Consider the following 23,553-nt stretch of genomic DNA (forward strand, 5'->3'; position numbering starts at 1 on the left):
TCTCTCCAATGAACGATTGCAATTAAATATTGAGTCACAAGAAAATAAAATATAAAAATAAATAAAATTTAAGTTGAGAAGCCTATTATGGGAATTAATAAGTAAATACTTTAGTTCTATACTTGAATACATTCAAAATATACAAAAATATTGAACTCAATTTCCCTGATATTTCCAGGTTTATTACTAGATATGATCGATTTCCCTGAATTATCCAGGATTTTTCTTCCAAAATCAATTTTCCGGAGATTTCCAGGTTTTCCAGGTAGTGTATGAACCCTGTAGTAACATTGCCTTAAATTTGGATTTTAACTTTGTTCTACTTTCACACTTGTCATTTTGTGGCAACCAATGATACACGTGTGTTCATAGTATAACGCTTATCTCTCGACTGGCTGGGCCGGGTGAGTCTAATTCACGGTGTTACGGAGGGCAGGTATGTTAGTTTATTCCTGCACAAGCAATATGGGTTCAAGTTGATTATTTTCAGTAATACATCCACAATCCATTTTTTTTTTTTTGAGGGGGGTCATACTTCTTATATATATACACATACGCATCTTTTGCTTCGATTCTTCAAATTCTAAGTTTCCCGCCAAAATGACATTTCTTAAAACATTCTTTTGAAACAAGATTTTTATTGGAAGTATCACCCTAAAACATATTAATATGATTTTTTTGTTTTAAAGTAAGATCATCACTCTCTTCTGTCTTAGTATCTTCTTTGGCGCCTTATGACTGTCGTAATTTCCTATGCCTAATTTCCTCTATCTTCTTTTTCTCTTTCTCGTTCCCTCTCACACTTTGTCATAAGGGTATCAGCAAATAAGGTGTGAACCCAATTTCAGGTTCGATATCTAAATATTTACATCATATTTTAATTTCCTGTTTTTATTTAATTCTGGTTGGTTGAATACTTTATTTTCTGTATGGTTTAGAAAATTTGAAAATGTTATCACCAGATGTAATGATATTAAACTTTGGCTTGTTTAAAATAATAATAATAATAATAATAATAATAATAATAATAATAATAATAATAATAATAATAATAATAATAAATTTAAATAAGTTCAATATAATTACATGAAAAGTCACGGGCGAATTATTAATTTTCCAAGAAGGAAGATCAATCTCCAGTTTTCGAATGGAAAAAGTAACCTATTTAAGTACGGCCTTGGAAGAAAGAAGAAAAAAACTTAAAAGTAACTTTAGCAGTGGTGTCGTGGCGCCCGCAGCGCCGGGCCGCTGGTGGTGGTGTGTTAGGTCGGTCTCCATACTATGTCAGGCGCAGTGGAACAGCAGTGTCCAGTGGCTGCAGCAGACGGAGGTAGTGTAAAATGGGAGACCTCTCAGATTTTCAAAGAGGGCAAATTGTTGGTGCGCGGTTATGTGGAGTGAGTGTGACGGCAGTGGCTACTGTGTTAGGTGTGTCGCGTGGGACAGTGTCGAAGGTGATGACGGCCTACACAACACACGGGAAAACCACATTGGGGAAGCGGAACAGTGGGCGGACGAAAATCATGAGTGACAGGTCACGCCGGGTATTAAAGCGCATTGTCACGCAGAACCGTCGTGCCACTGCGGAGCAAGTGACGGAGGAACTCAATCAGCACCTCCCCCACCCTGTTTCGACAATCACAGTCCGCCGCGAATTACATGACATGAACTTACGGGGTCGTGTTGCACGGGCCAGACCGCTCATCAGGGACCATAACGCTTTCGCACGCCGCAAATGGTACCGCGACCATGCAGCTTGGACCGTTGAGGACTGGAAACGTGTGATATGGTCGGATGAGTCATCCTTCACCCTATTCCCAACCACGGGCCGTGTTTATGTGTGGAGAACGCCCAAAGAAGCTTATGATCTGCAGTGTCTCCGCCCAACTGTGAAACATGGCGGCGGCTCGGTGATGCTGTGGGCCGCAATATCATGGTTTTCATTGGGTCCTGTGGTCACACTTAGCGGACGAATCACTGCCAACGATTATGTCGCAATTTTAGGAGACCACTTGCATCCTATGGTCCGGATGTTGTTCCCGGACAATGACGCCATCTTCTAGGATGATAATGCACCCATTCACACACCTGGCGTTATTGCATCGTAGTTTGAGGAACACCGGGATGAAGTTCAACACCTCCCCTGGCCCGTCCAATCCCCAGATCTCAACATAATTGAACATCTGTGGTCCGTCTTGGAAACACAACTCCGGCGACGATTTCCACCTCCATCCTCTCTCACAGAACTGGCCGATGCCCTGCACGAGGAATGGTGTAAAATTCTACTTGCTACCATTCACGACCTCTATGCCTCCATCCCACGTCGCATCAAGGCTGTTCTGAAGGCGAAAGGTGGCCCGACATCATATTAATCTGGTAAGTTGCAATTTCGTTCAAGTGTTTCGATTTTTCTGATCACCAACTATATATATATATATATATATATATATATATATATATATATATGTGTGTGTGTGTGTGTGTGTGTGTGTGTGTGTGTGTGTGTCTGTCTGTTCAATTTTGAGCCCTCCATTCGATAGAGCATCAAAAACTATTTGAAAGAAGTGATGCAATTTTTCGCGTCACTCTTACCGTTCCCGAGATATTGGGCAAAAGAGTTCCGATTTCGGGAGATTTAAGGAGCCATATCTCGGGAACCGCAAGTCATAGAGATATAATATTTTGCCAATTTTTCAATTTTGGAGCCCCCCATTTAGAGAATGTGTCTTCGTGAAAAAAATGTATTGTAGAAGGTTTTAACACAACTCTTAAACATAACATGTGGAAAAACTTTTGTACTCAAGGAAATTATAAATGGATAATTATATTACAAGATTTGTTTAATGAGTATAATAATAAAGTACATAGAACAATTGGTATAAAACCTGTAGAAGTTAATAAGAAACATTAATTCTTTTTAAATTCGTTCTGGCAATGCTCTTGGAGCATCTTTAAGTGTGGTCTATTGACTGATACATGGCTTACCTTTCTATAATATTTTACTTAAACAGAAAGTAAACTTAATGATAATTTTAGACTATATTGCATTTAATTTTATATATACAGATGGTGATCAGAAAAATGGAAACACCTGAACGAAATTGCAACTTACCAGATTAATATGGTGTAGGGCCACCTTTCGCCTTCAGAACAGCCTTGATGTGACGTGGGATGGAGGCATAGAGGTCGTGAATGGTAGCAAGTGGAATTTTGCACCATTCCTCGTGCAGGGCATCGACCAGTTCTGTGAAAGGATGGAGGTGGAAATCGTCTCCAGAGTCGTGTTTCCAAGACGGACCACAGATGTTCAATTATGTTGAGATCTGGGGATTGGGCGGGCCAGGGGAGGTGTTGAACTTCATCCCGATGTTCCTCATACCACGCTGCAACAACGCCAGCTGTGTGAATGGGTGCATTATCATCCTGGAAGATGGCGTCATTGTCCGGGAACAACATCCGGATCTTAGGATGCAAGTGGTCTCCTAAAATTGCGACATAATCGTTGGCAGTGATTTGTCCGCTAAGTGTGACCACAGGACCCAATGAAAACCATGATATTGCGGCCCACAGCATCACCGAGCCGCCGCCATGTTTCACAGTTGGGCGGAGACACTGCAGATCATAAGCTTCTTTGGGCGTTCTCCACGCATAAACACGGCCCGTGGTTGGGAATAGGGTGAAGGATGACTCATCCGACCATATCACACGTTTCCAGTCCTCAACGGTCCAAGCTGCATGGTCGCGGTACCATTTGCGGCGTGCGAAAGCGTTATGGTCCCTGATGAGCGGTCTGGCCCGTGCAACACGACCCCGTAAGTTCATGTCATGTAATTCACGGCGGACTGTGATTGTCGAAACAGGGTGGGGGAGGTGCTGATAGAGTTCCTCCGTCACTTGCTCCGCAGTGGCACGACGGTTCTGCGTGACAATGCGCTTTAATACCCGGCGTGACCTGTCACTCATGATTTTCTTCCGCCCACTGTTCCGCTTCCCCAATGTGGTTTTCCCGTGTGTTGTGTAGGCCGTCATCACCTTCGATACTGTCCCACGCGACCCATCTAACACAGTAGTCACTGCCGTCACACTCACTTCACATAACCGCGCACCAACAATTTGCCCTCTTTGAAACTCTGAGAGGTCTCCCATTTTACACTACCTCCGTCTGCTGCAGCCACTGGACACTGCTGTTCCACTGCGCCTGACATAGTATGGAGACCGACCTAACACATCACCACCAGCGGTCCGGCGCTGCGGGCGCCACGACACCACTGCCAACCCATACATCTGATGTGTTGCCAACTACAGGTGTTTCCATTTTTCTGATCACCATCTGTATATCATTAACCACATTATGTATTGTCGTCTTGGTAATGTTCTAATGAAGAGCTTAAATAGGATATTTCAATATCGTTTCACCTCAATAAACAGTGTGCTTTTCGTGCAGCAACAAGTTTTAGGTAGGATTATTTTTTTTTTTCCCCTTCCATTCCTCGGAAGCTACGCATAAGCTTTCACACTTAAGATATACTTTGTTCAGCTCAAAATCTCATCGTCGGACGTTTTCCCCCTTAACTGTTAATAATATTCTATATTTTCACTATGTTAAAAGAAGAAATGTTTAATTGAATTTTAGTCCGGTAGTACTCAGAAGATGTACTACAATAGAAAAATGTTTCTGCCTTTAAATTCTTTACAATGATGTTTGTTTCACATAATATTATTATCTATTTTCGACAAATTTCATTCGAGTATGAAGAAAAGATTGAAAAACAGAGAAGCTCATGCAAATTGATTTGATTTTGAGTTTAGCATCCCTTTCAGCAGTGAGGTTATATCAAACGTGGACTTACATCTGAACATGAGCTCCCGCTGGGAATCGAACCCGAGTCTCAGACGCCAAAGGTACGTAGGCTAACCACTTAGCCATGAGATCTCCAAGCTCAAGTGTATATATATATATAATTAAAAAGTAGTCTCCACACTATACCACAACACGCTTAACGACATAACTGAAATAAAGTAGTCTTTGCTTATATTAATTAACCTAATATCTATTTAGCTGTATATATATATATATATATATATATATATATATATATATATATATATATATATATATATATATATATATATATTTCTTTTACCATGCTCAATGGTAGAGCACTTACCTCTAGTGCGTGGGGGTCCTTGGCTAAGAAAATTTTTGGTGGACAATATCTTATCCGTGGGTATCCTTCGGGTACTCCTGTTTTCTCTTACATTTTCATTCCACAATTTTTTCCATAATCAAGGCTAACGGGCATAATCGCGGGAATTAAACTAAAAGATTTTTTTTTTTTTTATTTCAACAATAACGAGAACCTTATAATTACGAAAGTACTTACCGGTTCACTCTCGCTCCGCGAATTAACCGAAGTCGCGTCAGATTTCGAATAAATAGATCCTTTGGACCCTCTCGGAGCAGAGCGAGAACCTTGGCTGGTAGGTGGCTCCTGAGGAAGTGGAGAGTTCTGGCAAAAAGAAATAATAAAATAAAGGAAAACAGTTACGTAGAAATATATATACTGAATAATTCAAGAAATCTGCAGTAATTTATAAAGAAGGTACTCTAGATATTACATATCACTGAAACTTGTTAGAGTCAATTCTAAAGAAAATGGATTACGATTTGCCGATTTAATAATTAAAAAGAAGCAATAAATAAATGTACGACTAGATGAATCCAGCAAATGAAAGAAAAATTTACTTTTTTTTTTTTTTTTTCATTCAAAATGTTCTTGTGCAAACCAGTTTCATTAAGAGCCTCACATACTAAAAATAATATAAAATTTACCATTTTTTCTTTTGCTTTTTTTTTTCATAAATGAAAGGAGATAATGATATGCAACTTACCACAACATAAATTATGAACCTGAAGAATTTTCAGTGTTGCCATCCATATAAATTACAGTGTTGTCAGAATAACAATTCCCCCAAAATCTAAGTTAAGGCAGCGACTAGAGGAACGAACTCAACTGCATTTGATTACGTAACATGTTGTTTTGGAATCTTGTGACCTACTTTTTAAATAGTAGCTGTATTTAGTTTGTAATAAACAAAATAGTTTTAACATACAGTTATTAAAATTAAATAATAATGTTATTTAAAAAGTAGTTCACAGGATACCAAAACAACATGATACGTAATCAAATGCAGTTGAATTCGTTCCTCTAGTCGCTGCCTTAACTTAGATTTTGGGGGAAATGTTATTCTGGTAACATTGAAAATTATTCAGGTTGATAGTTTCTGTTGTAAATTAACATTATTTATGATTGTGGTAAGTTGCATTTCATTTTCTCTTTTCACTTATGAAAAACAAGCAAAAGAAAAATGGTAAATTTTGTATTATTTTTAGTATGTCAGGCTCTTAAGGAACAAGCTATTAATGATGTAAACAACTCGAACACAAAAACGCTGTGCATAATGAAGTATTAAAATAGTTAGAATGTTTGTCAATGAACTAAATGACAGCCTTTTGAAAACAGGGTTTTCATTTCAGTACTATAGTTTTTGATATTTCAGCTACATCGGTTATTTTTATCAGGTAGATGTGATAAAAGAAACTAAAATATAAGAAAATGGTTCGAACTAGATTATGGCAGCTAGTTATTCCTAAACTTTTCTTTCTATTTCCTTTCCTAGGGCTCCCTCGTGGCTACATAGTCATTGTACGTGTCTTTGACGCGGTAAATCCGGGTTGGATTCCTGGTAGAAGCTCACATAATTGGGATCTCACGTTAAGTTGTGGTTCACGTCTCATATAGCCTCGCTAATCGAAGGGACGCTAAGCTCTAATTCAACCACACAACCATCTACTTCCCTTTCTACCTTATGAAGTGTTTAAGAAAATGTTTATTATAAGAGTATCTTTTTGTGTGTGCGTAGTTGTTTTTATTATATATAGTAAGACAGTTACCAAAACAACAGAAATACCCATTTGTTACATGTAATCTTTGTGTGTTAACAACATTGAACATTTGTACACTGTGACTGTTTGGTGTCACTAGTATTACCGGTGACAGTGAATACCATGTGAGGCGGTATGCTGGGGATTCATGAGTGCAATAAGCCAGAATTTTCAAACAGGGGAAATTGTGATTGTGAGGTTTGTTAAAGCAAGTGTGCATGACTGCCAGTGTGTTAGGTGTATCGACAATAACTGTACCCAAAATGATAATGATATACAGAACTCGCGCCAACACACGGGGCCGCGGTAGCTCAGTGGTAGAGCGTTCATGGAGTCCTTGTTTCGATCCTAGCCGGCGGCAAGTGAGCTTTGTGGTGGACAAACACCGTGTGCATGGGTTTTCTCGGAGTTCTCCTGCTTCATCCCACCTTCTTCATTCCACCATTTCATTCATTTCTCATCATCACCGTCTCCTTTAGCCTAGCCGGCACAAACGTTGAACGTAAATTTCAAAGACTTCGCGGCAACACAACATCAGAGAAGCGGAATAAAGGACGGAAAGCAAGCCTACGTGAGGGAAACTGCCGAACGGTAAAGAGGATTATAAAAAAAAACACTCAATCAACATGTGCAATGCTGTTTCTCAATTACAGTCCGATGAAAGCTGTATGTCTGGAAGATCAATGGTGAGATTGCAGTTTCTAAATCTCCGATCGCTGCCGCCAACGCGGTAGCGCAAAGAGATGATGGTGAGAACATAAGACATGGGTAATCGATGACCGAAAGACAGCAAAAGGGGCCGATGAATCATCTTACTTCTTGTTTCTAACAATAGGTCACTTTATGTAGGGCGGATGCTCATAAAAGCATATGTCCAACAATGCCACTTTATGCATGACGGACGCTCATAAAAGTGTTATGTCCTAGACTGCCTACTTCCTATCATATGAAATGGCAGCAGCTTTGTGTTGATGGGGTCGTAACTTTATGAATATCATTGACCTAATTATTACTCTAAAACAAATAATTATTGTTAGTGATTTTTTGGACGTTTTAGGTAGCCAAGAGCATGGTACAAATAGAACCCTGACCACGCTGTCTACCAAGATGATAACTCGCCAATACAAGCTCAGATCTGCTCTGAGGATGAACTTCAACACCTCTCCTGGTGTGAGGAAAAATTACACCACTTACTCTACATTTCGGAATCCCTAAAATTTACTTTCAGACTGAAGCACCTCATCGCCCCTCTTCCCCTTCCCTTCTAAATCAGCCATGAGAGATAATTAATCTGTTTCATTCTTAAGATTCAGCCTAAAACGTGCTCTTGGTCTCAATTCCGTAATTCATTTCTTCGGATTATAGAGAGAAAAAGTTAAAGATTGAGAATTTTAAATTTCTATCTTGTTCTGCTTTCACAAAGTATTTATTGTTCACATTTAATGAAATGGCTTTCACTGAACCTTAAAAAATGTTAATTGAAATGCATTTCTAATCACAGATGAGACAAAAAAGAAAGTGAAACAAAACAAACAGAACTCTAGGGAAAAGAAAGAAAATAAAAACTATATGAAAGCTTTAATTTAATGTTTCCTCGTTATGTCCTTTAGGCTAAAAGACTGCTGATTATTGAAAGTTAATGGTGGGATAAGAATGTAAGAGTAAATGTAAGAATCCCTAGAAAACCCACGGTCATGATGATGTCTACCACGCTCACTTCGCCTGGGATCAAACAAGATACCCCTAGCACAAGAGGTAAGCGTTCTATCACTGAGCCTTCTAGAAGAAAGATAAATGTATGCAGAAATAAAATAGTATATGTGTTATGATGCAGGTGGAAACAATGATACACCTCCTCGGGAGAGAATACTGTCTCGACCATTTCAGATACTTGGGCTCGATCGTAGAAGGATGGAATATATATACACAGATAAGTAACTGTGCGCAAAGAGGATGAGAACATTGGACGAATAGTGTATAATATTGTAGCCAGACTAATAAGAAATAAAACCGCCTCTTGAATATTTTGAGAATGCTACAATGTATGTGGAGTAACTAAAAGTAGAGCATTGCAAAGAATTCACAAAGGATACAATAAAAGTAGATCTGAAGGAAAAAATTAGAGATACACGACTGAGAAAGTTGAGCCATGTTATAAGAGGAGACGAGCATTACGTTCGGAAGAAAAATACTAATGGGTTGAATGACTGAGAAATGTATGCCAAAGAAGCAATCAAGTACTCAGAAACACGTAAAAAAATATACTACGCTTGTTGGCTACGACTATTTGGCCCCCAGAATGTTATTTCAACTAATTACTACTATTGCTTGCTCTCTAAACACGAAACATATAGAAAACATTCACTCTTATCTCCAATTCTTCTCATTACCTTCCCGATCTCTACAGCTCAGATGTCTCCACAGCAAAATCTCCATGTCAACTTACAAGAAAATACATAAATATATGTGTATTAGTGACCAGAAATGGCTACTGTGTCACCAGACGTTGTAGTCCCCTTCACCATCGACGACCTTCTGCCGATTCTGGGAGACCATGGATTCCACCGCAGTAGAACTTGGTAGCCCGTGCAGCGAAGAAGGTATTAAGTGCATTTTGCACCTCTACAAGGAATTTGAACTGGCGTCCTCTAAGGTGATTGTCCAAGGAATGGAACAGGTGATAATCGAACGGTGCATGTCCGAGGAGTATGGCGGATGCAATAGTATTTTTCATCCAAGCCGTAGAATGGTGTCCCGGGTCATCTTCGCCACGTGGGGCTTAGTGCTGTCTTGTAACAGGAGGACCCTTTCTGCGATTCAGATGCGCTGGCTCCAAAATTTTGAGTTTTTCTTGAACACGACTCAACTGCTAATAATACACAGTTGCATTGATGCTCTGACCAGCTGGTAGCAGTTCCCAATGCACGATGCCGCGAGCAGTCCACCGAACACACACGAGAACCTACTTCTGGTGCGTTGCTGATTTCGGTTGTTTTGAAACCGGTTCATGGGATGATAACCAATGATAAACGGCGCCGTGGAGCTTCGTACAGGACCCACTTCGCATCACATGTCAACACCCTGTCCAGAAATGGGCCTTTCCTCAGACGAGATAGCAAAGAAACACTGGTGTCTGCTCGCGTTGCCTTCTGGCCCAGAGTCAAATCATGTGGGACTCATCGACCCAACTTGTAGCGCTTCCCAAGTTGATGGAGGTGCTGCCGAATGGTTTCTCCACTCACACTGAATTGTAGTCCCAGTTCCTCACATATCTGGCCATTGTTCTCCTCAATTGCTGCCTGAAGATCTTCCCTTTGTACATGTGTTGGTCTTCCGGCACATGGTGCGTCTTCGAGTGTTTCGTCACCATCCTTAAACTTGTTAAACCACCTCTGCACTGTCTCGTAGTCACGACACCCTCACCAAGGGCCTGGCACATCTTCCGCCCCGCTGCAGCGGAGTTTGACCCAAGTTTGAACTCGTACAGCATACACGCCCTTATGACGCTCCGTGGAGGTCCCATGTTCACTCTGTCCTTACGCAAGTTCACGGTGTAACTGACTTGTCACAACCAGGTAGTATGTTAGATATACGCACATCAACAACTAACCTTCGCCTTATCTCCATTCTCATTCAACTCACGGTGTGAGGACCAATGGAATACAGACCTCCACAAAAAGCGATTGAATTTTGTTGGTTACCTTTACATAAGCAGGGCACTGGAGAAATTGCAGTGAGCCACAATTGATAGTTATTACCATAGTTATACGTATTAGCATACAAAGGAATTGAATCTTCGACCAGTGTGAGGGAGATGGGATAAATCTCAGGATGAAAAATGTTGTGGTGAGAAGTTTTGTGCATGTTTAGACCCGACAGTATGCTGGAATGTGGAATTTATGATTAATTAAATAAAACTGAGCGGTTAACCGTCATAATGAGCCACGGTATATAATAACTACTAAAAATGCAGTTAATAAAAAATATAATTCGATGACTGAGATACAGATATTTAGATTTATGTATAATAATTAACAACAGGTTTTCCCTTGTTCGTCTAATGATCATGCTTCCATAAGATGATACTGTATTTTGTTCCTTGTCATGCGTTGATTGACTTTAGTTTAGCGTCCCTTTCAGCAGCGAGGCTATATGAGGCGATTAACGTGGAATCCGAACCACATGAGCTCCCGCCGGGAATCGAACCCTGGTCTCCCACACCAAAGGCGCGTACGTTAACCGCTTAGCCACGAGGGAGCTCACTTTGTCACACAATATGTCTTATCATTTTTCATTTACAAATGCGGAAGATATGCAAATTCATCCTTAATTATGCTAATTTGATATTTGCTACTGTGATTACGCAATTGCTAAAAGCAATTCCTTGAGTACAGTAATATGTACGCTCTAAATGAAAACATCTTGAAGTTTCGGTAATGATTTCGAAATGTAATAAATTTAGGATGATGTAAACATAATGTACTAAGAGGAACGTTGAATGTTATTTTTACTTAAAAGAACTGAAAAACGTGACGTTTATCGTATCCAATAAAATGAAGTATTATTTGCTACCGGCCTTCGATGGATCATTTGACCTGCTACATTTTGTTATTAACGCAAAATAAATTTTCGTACAGTAGTACTTAATGTAGAAGAACTATAAATTTAACTAGAATATACATAGAATGCTAACATATGAGCATTCTCACGTCATTGATCTCAACTTCGGGATTATGAAAATATAACAGAATGTAGATTAGAAAAAGACACAGACAAGTTGTAAACTTGGAAAATTAGTCACAAAAAATTAACTACACATACAGCTTAAGGCTTGCGTCCCTTTCTTGTGAGCTGGTGAAGTCTTGCTAATGAACAGATTTCATATTATATAGACATCAATTTTTCTACTTTCAATTTTCAGGATTTTTCACAGTGTCGAATCTCTATAATATGAGATTAGTTTAGCTGCAAGGCTTTATCAACCATACTAAGGAAGATGCCAGCATGCCTTAATACTGTATGCACAATAAGTTTTTAACGAATGTTCAAGATAGTAGTAGTTTTTCTTTCTTTTTTGGGATGGGGCGGGGTGGAGAACAATTTGGATCTTTAATATGCATGCAATAGTTTCCAATAATTACTAGATAAAGAGTCCGAATATCAAAAATCAGAAACGGGTTCACAATAGATTTGAGATTCTGTAGCGCATACGTGACACCGAGATTAAAGCCATACGAAGACTGAAAAGTAATCAAAAACAATAATGCTAATAAGATGGGTATACTTAAGTACTGAAGCATAGTGGTAGAAGAAATAGATGGTACGATCAAGTACAAAAGAACCAAGGGAGGTGGAAGAGGTTCAGGATGAAGAATGATAGAGTGAAAGAGGTTGTTGGCGAAGTACCCAGCAGGATGCTGCAATAGTAACAATGGTGACTAATAGTGACAAAGGTGGTAGCAAATGAGAAAAAGTTACCGAAAAATGTAGATAAATGGCACTTAGTATATATTATTATGTTCGAATGAACAGTATTTGAAAAAAAATGTTCAACTCGGGGCGAGGCGTACCAAAACCCAACCAATCAGTGCTTCTGATCGCATAAGTGATTTCGCTTGCGTTTGTGTTTCTCGAAGTGATATTCTATGCTTTTACATCATCATTTAACGCTGTTGAATACTAACGCATCTTTAGTTTTTAGCCCACTGATTTGATTGGAGAATAATTTTTCTGTTTCCTCTGAAATGAACTCAAATATTAAGGGTTTCGTTTTACTGATTTCTCGTTTAAACCTATTTAGATGTCCCCTTATTTTGTGAAAATAAAATAATAATAATAATAATAATAATAATAATAATAATAATAATAATAATAATAATAATAATAATAATAAAAATTTAAAAAAAAATGAAATGAAAAAGAAATCTTTCAGTTTAACGTCCGACAGCAATATGTACAAAGGGGATTAAGAAAGCATTTGCAATACGACGAACGGATCATCACAAGTGGTACAAGTTAGCGCGTGTCTACACCCAAAACCTGCATTGCAGTAGTTCAGTCACTGTCTCAGTGTCAGTTGATGTTTAGCTCTGTTAGTAAAAAGAAGTAGTCAAAAATTGAATACCGTGAAATTTCGCATATGGCTTCAGTCTTCATCAGTGTTTAGAAGAAATACCTCCTGTGCTTAGGGAGGATTGTCCTCAGTCAGAAAAAAATATTAAGTATAGGTTGGAGCTATCATTTATTATATTGATAAATCCAACCAATACTTAATATTGTTTCTGACTGTACAATAATATTTAGGTGGTACCTAAAGTTTCAAAGCGGAAATGTTGATCTGGAGAACGCTTCAAGGTCAAGTCGAAAGTCTTCGTATCTGATTGAGGAAAACATTGCTGCATATGACAAATTATAAGAGACAGACAACCGTGTAACCTACCACCAAATAAGGTGTCATTGGGCATCAATGCACCAGCAACACACGCCATTCTGTAAAGTTACCTTAGAGAAAGCTTGGTATCCTTAGACTACCGTAACCGATGGTTAGATGACAAGTTTTGTTTCATGGTGCTGAAAATGTTGAAAAAGTTCGAATGGAAATCTTCCCATGTGAAAAAGTATTGTGACAAGTGACTAAACTTAGCTGTAATCTATTATGTTCCGACCTAGAATTGACGCAAAGTGCTGGTCATTGAAGATAAGGAGGTTCCATGGCTGTTCGAAAATTCACATCAGTGGTAGTCGTATTCTTTAGTGGGAAGAGTTGTGTTGGAAACTCAGGAGACAGCCACAGTGAATTGGTGTACTAAGGAATGCAAAAACCCAAACATGAGAATGGATACATGGTTTCATCACTACGATAACGCTCCAGAGCACCGCTCCATAGTTTATTCCGAGTATTTGGCTTTACAGTACCCTCTCTACCTTAGAGCTCGCTTCATGCGACTTCGTGCTGTCTTCCAGACGATGAACGAACTGAAAGAGAGGCGCTTCATGAGCGATCATGACCTCGTGAGAGCTTGGGATGATGAGTGTGTTCAGATATCTGACGAAATATGGCAGGGTTTCTTTAAAGACTGATTTCGAAGAATACACAAGTGTGTGTGGTAGAAATTATTTTGAAAAATTGTACAAATAGAGCCATACTGCAGAATTCTCTTAGTTCCCTATGTACGAAGGACATAACATAGACTCTGACGCAGCTCTACCTATACAAGGGTTTCACACTTAGGGCTAAGAAAGTATTAGATTGTTTTTCCAATATTTTAATTTTACTTTTAATCCTCTCCATGGTTCACACTGAAGTTCTGATGCTGTATTCCCTGAATTTCCATAACTGAGTAGATAAATCTTCCCAAATTTCCCTCATATCCGATGCCCCGAACATTTTCATTTATGATTAGGTTCAGACATATAATTTTTTTTAATCGCCCTCTATCATCTCCATAGCTATCCAACGTTCATTTTTATTTTTACATACATATAAGCTCACTTTCTTAAAGTAAATAATTATTATTTAAACTTTCTGTATTTAGAATACAATAAAACCGCCCGCTTCTATTTTCTTTATACTGTAACTTAGTTTCTGAAATCACAGATATAAAATCAGATGACACGAGTTTGTCTTGGGGAAATGATCCCGAAGCTGGAATAATCCATCGAGCGCTCAATCATCTTTTTCACCATTTAGAATCACACAATTTTCCTCACACCGAAAGTGGCGAATTATGTGACTCATCTATTGGATTACTCATTAAAATATCTAACATTATAAACTGCGAAATTTTAATAGAATTGCAACTACCAAAATCTTATATATTAATGGAAGGAGGAAACACCGATTTAAACTTATTTTTACATACCACATGCTCTGTTGGTGCGAACTAGTACACACAAAGAGTGAAAAAGTGAGTGCCTGGACCGGGACTCGAACCCGGAACTTCCGGCATACCGTGCCGATGTGTTAACTACTACGCCACCTAGTCCGCTTCCCAGAACAGCCACATACTCTCTCACTCCTGAAGTCGGTGATCTCTACTCACACCACATGGCTTGTACTAGGGATGGCCAGGAACCGGTTTTCGGGTCTGAACGGATCCGGTTCTAGAAGGTCCGGTTTTTCGGATCTGTCTGGAACCGGTTTTTCGGATCTATGTCTGGACCGGTTTTTCGGATCCATGTCTGGAACCGGTTCTTCGGATCCGTCTGGAACCGGTTCCTAAGATCTGGTTCTGGACCCGGGTTTTCGGATCCAGGTCTGGAACCGATTCCTAAGATCCGGTTCTGGAATCGGGTTTTCGGATCCAGGTCCGGAACCGGTTCTGAAAACCGGCTCTCCGAGAACCGGTTCCACCGGAACTTTGTGGCCATCCCTAGCTTGTACAATCCGCGGCAAAAAACCTGCAACATGAGAATGTAAGTTTATTGTGATACTACGCCTAACAGCACAGGAAATCAACATAACGTCTAAGTGGCACGAATCACGCCAGGATAAACCTCGACATCCTCCCGTGAACACTTATTTTAGAGCAAAAGACTTCGTCATTTCACAATAAACTTACATGATTATGTTGCAGGTTTTTTGCCGCTGATTGTACCATAGCTTAGATGCTGTGCTTGGCCAATCCACTGACCATATACATTGAGAAGACTTTTTGACGGTTGTAATTTCACATAGGAAGAAAGAACTAATAAAAACTTATTTTTACATACCAGATCCTCTGTTGGTGGGAATTCATTAACATGTAGAGTGAAAAAAGTGAATGACTGGACGGGGACTCGAACCCGGAACCTCCGGTACAGCATGACGATGCATTATCTACTACGCCACCCAGTCCGCTTCTCAGAAAGTCTAAGTGGAGAGCACGGTATGCAGGGAATCCCGGGTTCGAGTCTTGGTCCAGTCATTCACTTTTTTACTCTTTGTGTGTTACCAAAACCTTTAATTTAGGAAATATGAACTCTCAGTTTATTTACTTTCAATATGAAATATCCATTTTAAGTATTTTTTTTTAAATATTTTATTTTAGAACAAAGTTCTGCCCTCCTCCAGAAAGAAGGAAAAATCAAACTCAGAAAACAAAAGCAAAAAAATTATGTGAGTACACATGCAAGAATTGTATTAGATCATTCCGAAATAGGTCAATATTTCTCATCGCAAATAAGGTACTCAGATTTAAAGAATATATCTACAAGCAAAGATAATAAAAAAAACAGAGAAAAGAAAAATAAAGGGTAGGGGAGTAAAAGTAAACGCAAAGCCAAACAAACACGATAAAGAATTAAGTAGAAAAACCCACAGTTTCTTAGTGGTCTTAAAAACGCTTCACTGATAATAACGAAACAGCAAATAATGGTTCACAATTATCATCAACAACAATCGGCACATTATACTATATGTTCTGCAACATATTTATAAATTGTGTCAAAAGATTCCTCCACCATAATACGGAAGTTCCTGTGTCTTGCACCTTGCTGAGAAACGACAACGCAGAAATCTACACCTAAATTTAAGTTTAACGCCCTTTTCAGCATCGACAACACATAATACGTGGATCCGCAGCTTAAGTATGATCTGATCCACATTAGCCACCACAAGGAATCGAATCTGGGTCTTCCATGAGTAAAGAGCATATGCTAACCATAGAACCACAAGAAATCTCTTTTATTTTTATTTATTTATTTATTTATTTATTTATTTTTTTTTTTTTAAATTGGAAGGTCGCGAAGTTATACGAACTTAATCAACAAGAATATTTTCTTCTTCCAACAGCTAGAAGAAAACGTGGAAGATGTTTCTCAGTTTCAACTTTCAAAAATATGGAACCTTTTCATACTTAATGAATTTGGTTAAGTTTTATTGAGGGTTATTGATTGCAGTAACTATGGGCGTCAACTGTTCGAGATATGCTTATAAAATTCATACCTTAGGTACTTGTGGGTATTATTTTTACAGGAATGTATATGCTCTGTACAAAAATATGACTAAACACGAATTTTAGGAAATCAAAAAATGGATCAAAAGACTGTGATCTTGGCCAATAATTAGTTTTTGGATCAGGGATCACAAATTTTTTTTATCGGCTCCTAAATCGAGTTTTTGTATTTTCTACGGAATAAGTACATTATACTGCCTTCACTGATAGTTTGGGTTTATCTACACCATATGTAGTTCCTCACATATAAGGCCTGCAAGAAAATGTTTGACTGAAGTATATTGGATCTTTTGATCCAAAAACAGATTAGAAACTGGTTTATTTCGTATATCAATAAGGTAGACCGATATACTTTAATCTTTCAAAATACTTGTAAATAAATAAATAAATAAACAAGCATGTGACTTATTTCTGTTAGAGTGTACTGAGATATTTATTTCCACTCTATCGTTTGAAAAGTTGTTTCAGGATCGAACACACACGAACGACTCTAACCCCAAACCACCAGATCTACTTCAAATGCGTACAAATGGACCGAAAAAAGGAACAAATAATCAAAGAACTCTGCTTTCGTTATTACTACAGTTACTAACGATCAACAACTTGGTTTATGGAATACCTGCTAGCAAAAAACTATAAGCTATAAAATAATTTGACCTGTAGTAAAGTGTGAAGCTGAGTATGATATCGCAAAGATGAACAAAATTCGAAGTTTCAAAAGCAGAATTTTGAAGAAAGAAAGGATAGAAAAAAAGAAGCTGATGAAAGTATCTACTACAATTCAATCATCACTTTTCTTGCCTTTCCCTGGGTTTCATCTTGAACTAATCAGGATGTACTAGTTTTCAAAATTTCTTAAATACTATAATTAAAAATGATACAATAAGTATTCAGCATGAAACTTAAACATCTATTTTGCAGGTTATGTGGCAGAAAATTCTGGATGGAACGAAAATTACACTTAATCAATAGAACATTTACAGTTTTAATATACGGTTTCTTGTCAATAGTAATAATTCTTTAATCCCGCCATTCTTCAAGTTTCGATTTCTTGAAATGTAGAAATGATTGATTTCGAAATGTCATCGTTTCTACCGAGCATGAACATAATCCACTGCCCAGACCGTATAAATTCTATGAATTTCCCTGATAAATTAACACCACGTACGAGGAACATACTAGCCACTGAATATAAACGGAACAATTGGATCAGGTTATCTAAAATGAACCTCCAAAGTCTTTGCAGAAGGCGGAAAGACCTATGAATACCCCGAGAAACTGCTGTTTTCTGATTTTTATTTTATGTCCTCATCAACATCAAGAATAGAAAGGAGACTAAAATGGGAAAAAATATTCGCGTTTTAATTCGGCGCATTGTTCTTCAGCTCAATTTAACCTGCAAAAACGTTTCGAAAGTGAGGGCGATAGCCATGATGGCATGACAGAGCCTACGGGACCAAGAAACAATTAGATATTACGAAAATGAGTAATAACAGTCTGGATTATGACTAAATTAGCACAGGATAGGGAAAGGGAACCCTTTGTTTCTGTGTGCATGACGCTGTGGAAAAGACCCATAGTCTGAGAAGACGGGGAAATGATATACAATTGGATAAGAAAGTAAATTAGCATAACACGAACTACTTTTTGTGTGTTTGCATATGTGTGTGTGCGTTCATGACGTGAAAGAGTCCGCTAGTATGAGAAAGAAAATGAAATATTTAAGTTTATCGTCCCGCGATTATACTCTTTAGCCTACGGAAAAGGATGATTAAGGCAAGTGAATGATGATGCAAGAACTGGTGGAATGAGAAAGTGGGAGGAAACGGAAGTACCCCGAAAAACCTCACTGACACGATGGCCGGGGATCGAATCAGCGATCCCAAGCACCAGAGTGGGAAGTGGGAAGTCAGTAATATCAACGCGGATTTGATTGAGTTAGAATACCGTAAGAAGTTCTTTGTTTCCGTAGCAAGGAGCCTTCGCTTTCTTCAGTCATTGTGGTATTTAGCTGTACTATTAAAATGACTTACATGGTGCTCAAGGATACTGCTCCTGGTAGTCATTGGACACTACCCAATTACTATTTCATGGGTACAGACAATGGGAAAAGTCTACAGTAAATACGTTGACCAAAGCAATTTGCCAATTCTGTTGAAAAGCAAATCACTTCTAAAACAACACAACCAGTAGTTCTTGCTATAACTTTGATGTTAATAGTTTCTCAGCAAAGTGTACAAATACCGCTTCCCTATTATGATGAGAGGAATCGGTTAACAAAATTTTATAATGCATTACAGAACATTCTGTAATATGAGGAAAATTAACATCTCAAATCTTCAGTGTTCTAAAATTCACAATGAGCAATGTTTTCTCAAAGCTTAAGAATTCTATTCATCCAATCCCCTTGTACCCTCACAACGCAACACGTGCACTGAAAACAGCGAAAGAATAAAAGCAAGATATCCCCACATCATGCTTTTTCTTTTCTTAATTGACGAATTTGGCTATCACCTCTTTCTCTTCGAATTCCGGTTCGCTATGGTCAAACTTCTGTAAAGTAACCAAGACACCTTCCAATTTCTGTTCGCTATCCTTCAAATCAAGAAGCATCTTCGACAGCTTATTATACTGAGCTGTATGGCGCTACAAAGAATATATTAGTTTTTAATACACTTTTGTTTTAATACATCAAAGCATAGTGTTAAAATAAAACGAATGGTGAATATAAAAAAAAAAAGTACGATTATAACTGCAACAGTAAATTATGTAATAGAAGAGAACGAAAGAAAGAACAGAACTGAATTATTTAATTGAATGTAATTTTCCTTCTTTAGAGAAATGCAGTAACACATTAAAGGAGGTGGGAAAAGATCTGCCTTCTTCAGCCTAGGATAGTCATAAAAAGTACAATGTTCACAAAAGCCAGTATATCGTACAAATACGAAGTTCAAGAACTTAATATCACATTTCTGTAAGATGCATATGAAAAATATTGTAGCATGTCATAACAAGAACGACGCAAACGAAGCATGGTTGTTGATATTCTGCATGTTTATAAGTTTTCTCGAACTTGTAAATACAGTAAAACCTGTCAACTTGGCCACCTCTCTAAGTTGACCACCCGCTCATCTTGGCCTGGTTCGTCTTGAACCTGCATTTTCCCGTACCTACCCTACGATGATACTGATACTGTTTACCCTATGATGATACTGATAAATTTACCTGCGTATCTTGAACACGCAAAGTACCATTTTGTAATTTTTCTTAACTCTTTCGTATTCCCATATGAGAGGCAGATGTTCTGTATTTGTGAATGGAGACAAAGAAGCATGGATTCCCACGATTTATTCGTGGAGGTCAATGGCCAGAACAAGAAAGGGATGGTGAAGGAAAATGTGAAGAAAAGGCACGTACAGGAATTCACGAAATGGTTGTAAGTATTTGTTTTCCCTGTCTGTTTTGGTAAAAACATTAGCTATATCAGCTCCTTTTATCAGTGGGGAGCTTTAGTAATTCCGGAAAATTCTCAAGGTTAAAGCTAACCAACTCAACTGTCAACTATTGGCATATCACAATTGTCAACTATTGGCATCTGACGGCATGTCGAAACGTAGCGAAGGTTTTGAGATAAGATTTTCTCAAAAGATCTTTTGCTCCGAGGGAAACATTTCTAGCTCATTAACAAGAGGTAGACGATACTATACAAGAACTACAAAATTAGAATGTGCCTATGTGCAAAAGGAATAAAAGAAATACGTCTAGAATGAACTACCATAAAATACTAATTTTTTCTAGTACTATATATTGTTATGATTACTCTATACAGATTATTTGAAAGTACTTGTCGTGCCATTGCTTATTAAATTTTTACTATCAAGTAATATTAAAAATCCTATTCTAAAAATACATCAATCACTTATTTTCTGTAAGTTGGCCTTAAGTTGACCACTTTTCAATGGAACCGATGGTGGCCAACATAGACAGGTTGCACTGTAATAATGTTGGTATGAAGTGCTTCATGAAGCACATTACACAAATGCTTGTTTAATAAGCTTGTTCATTTTATTCTTCACGAAAACAAGAAGCATAATGGTTTATGGAGCGCGTCATACTAAAATTGTTATTGCAAGTTCGGAAAAATGACTACACTACTACAATATCAACAACGATGATTCGTTTGCGGGTTTCTGTATGTGACTTGTCACAATGTGTTTCATATGCATCTTATAGAAATGTATTCTTTAACGCTTGAACTTCATCTTCAGACGATATACTGGCTTTTATGAACACACTTACTTATTATAACTATCATAAGCGAAAAAAGACCGATCTTTACCCATCTTCTTTACGTAAATTCTATACTAATAATTATTCACGATTTATTGTCGATTAATACTTCACTGATCATGACAATTGTTAACATGTGACACTGGAACAAGTAATTATTATATACAACTATGAAGTAGTACAAGAAAAAAATACAGACTAATTGTGCTCTCCACGTTTTTTAAATGATAATTATTTCAGCAATGACTGTGCCTTCTTCTGATCTCAACAAGATACCTGACAGAAGTATAAAACAATTAATTTATATCGTCTTATATATAGACTACACGCCAACAAACTTTCTGTATATCTGAATCTAATGTAGTATTGAGTTTCAAAGTCGGGAAACTATATTTAAGCTTCACTAATGCCCGGAACTAGGAAAAAAGCATCTGAATATACGGACTAAGAAATATTAAGGTATATTTTGAACTGCGTTTTGAAGTTTATTTATTATTTTTTAGGAAGAAATACTCTAATAATTATTCTTTTTAAAGTTAAAGGCATCAGTAAAGGTAAGGCCGACTTTTAAACAAAAATGTATGTAGATTCAAATCTATAAATATACGAGGGCCGTTCGGAAAGAAATATCCCATTGGTTAAGAAAGAAACACCAAAGTAAATACGAAGAATTTATTATATACATCTGAAAACTACTTCTTCGCTCTATTTTTCAACATATTGTCCATAAACATTCAAGCACTTATCATATCTCTGCACTAGCTTAGAAATTCGATCAGCATAAAAATTTCCCCTCATGTGCCTTGAGTCAGCTTGTGTTCGCATCTTTCAGCTCCTCATCATCAGTCCTGGAAATTTGTGGAAATTCATTGGAAAGCTCCGAGATTGTAAAATGTTGATTTTCACGTACCTTTCCATCAATTTACTGAATGAGTCCATCAGTGACCATCTTTCACGAACAACTCCTTCACTCATCACACTTGGTCCATACACGGCACAAAGTTCCTGATGAATAGCTGCTGCCGAATATTGTTTTGCCGTAAGAAAACGTGTAACAGTTTACACCTCGCGTTTCTATTGCAGCACACATTTTGAGACGCTACATAAGTGGGACTAGTGATCAGACAACCTTCACTCTACCACGACTGGATGCACGTTGATCTACCGCGCACGTCTGTGCAAAGATGGTAACGCTGCCTCCGCTTCTTCACGCACAGTGGCCTATCGGGGGTTACTTTCAAAACGAGCCTCGTACAAGAAGTTTGTTGATGTGTATCTGGTATACAAGACAATGTAGATTTAAAAAACTTCCACCGGTGTCTAAGTGAGATCACAAGAAGATGACATACCATTCGTGAAATAATAAAGATATAAAGGGTAAATCTGATAAGCAGTCAATTACTTATTTGATAAACATGAACCAACTGCAAGCTATTATATTTTATGAAGTAATATTTAACACCAACAACCCTTATTAATATTGTTTTTACATCATAAAATGTTTACATTTTACTATATATTGTCCATGGCGATAACCATACAATTAGCAAGGGTATATTATAGTTGATGTTACCTTATAATATTCAACGTAATCAGGTATAGTTGACTGTCACATCACTATTCAGTTCAAATTGTATTGTCCCTTCACTGGTATTCTTCGCTGTAAGTGGTTCAGCAATACTGATTACACCACACTTGATTATTCTTAGCACTGATTATACCACAGTCTACTATTCTTAGAACTAATTACGAAACCTCAGTGAAACCAATCAAATTAGTAATACAACAATTTATTGTGACAAATGAAAAATAAATTTTAACGGGTACTTCCTTTTCGGCTGGGATTTACCGTTTACTTCGCATGTAATTAACAGTTAACTCGTTATGGACTACGGGGTTTAAATACATCGAAAGGTTGTTTTCTGTTATGCTACCTTTTACAGCATTATTTGAATTAATCAGTATCAACTCACACAAACATGGAGTATTCGACTCAACTCATCTTGTATTCGAAGAAATTAAAAATTCTATTACACTATTTCGACGTTCGCTGACGTCTTTATCGATGACTTCAATTCACTACTAAACTGGATAAATAGGGTGAATTTCTGCCTTCCTGTGAAACATTTCTGAAAGAAACGGTAAGTAAAAGTCCTCAATTGTCAAACTGTGGTGACCTTGACTTCTTGGAAATGTACACTGCTAAGTTGATAGATTTAACAATATTTGATCTTTTTTCTGCTCGTAAAAAAGTCGAAACAAATTTCCTGATCGTTAATTCATTGGTCTACCTCTGTGATTTCCAACTGATGTGTCGTGTAGTTCCATAGGGAGTGTTGCAAAATTTAAAAATTATTAAGCATTTAATAATTAGTTTAAAAT

The 23,553-nt window shown here is 37.8% G+C and overlaps 1 protein-coding gene across 1 annotated transcript in view; it reads right to left on the reverse strand.

Annotated features, from left to right (window-relative positions):
- The window catches only part of cmb (combover), a gene marked incomplete in the record, with an annotated part of 274,174 nt that overhangs the window by 169,202 nt on the left and 81,419 nt on the right, over positions 1–23,553 (reverse strand). The window contains 2 exon segments of the mRNA XM_081752595.1: positions 5,385–5,510; positions 19,396–19,527. Coding sequence (XP_081608721.1) covers positions 5,385–5,510; positions 19,396–19,527 — 258 coding nt within the window.

This window comes from Thermobia domestica, chromosome 3, assembly GCF_964235325.1.
Source record: "Thermobia domestica chromosome 3, izTheDome1.hap1.1, whole genome shotgun sequence".
NCBI lineage: Eukaryota > Metazoa > Arthropoda > Insecta > Zygentoma > Lepismatidae > Thermobia > Thermobia domestica.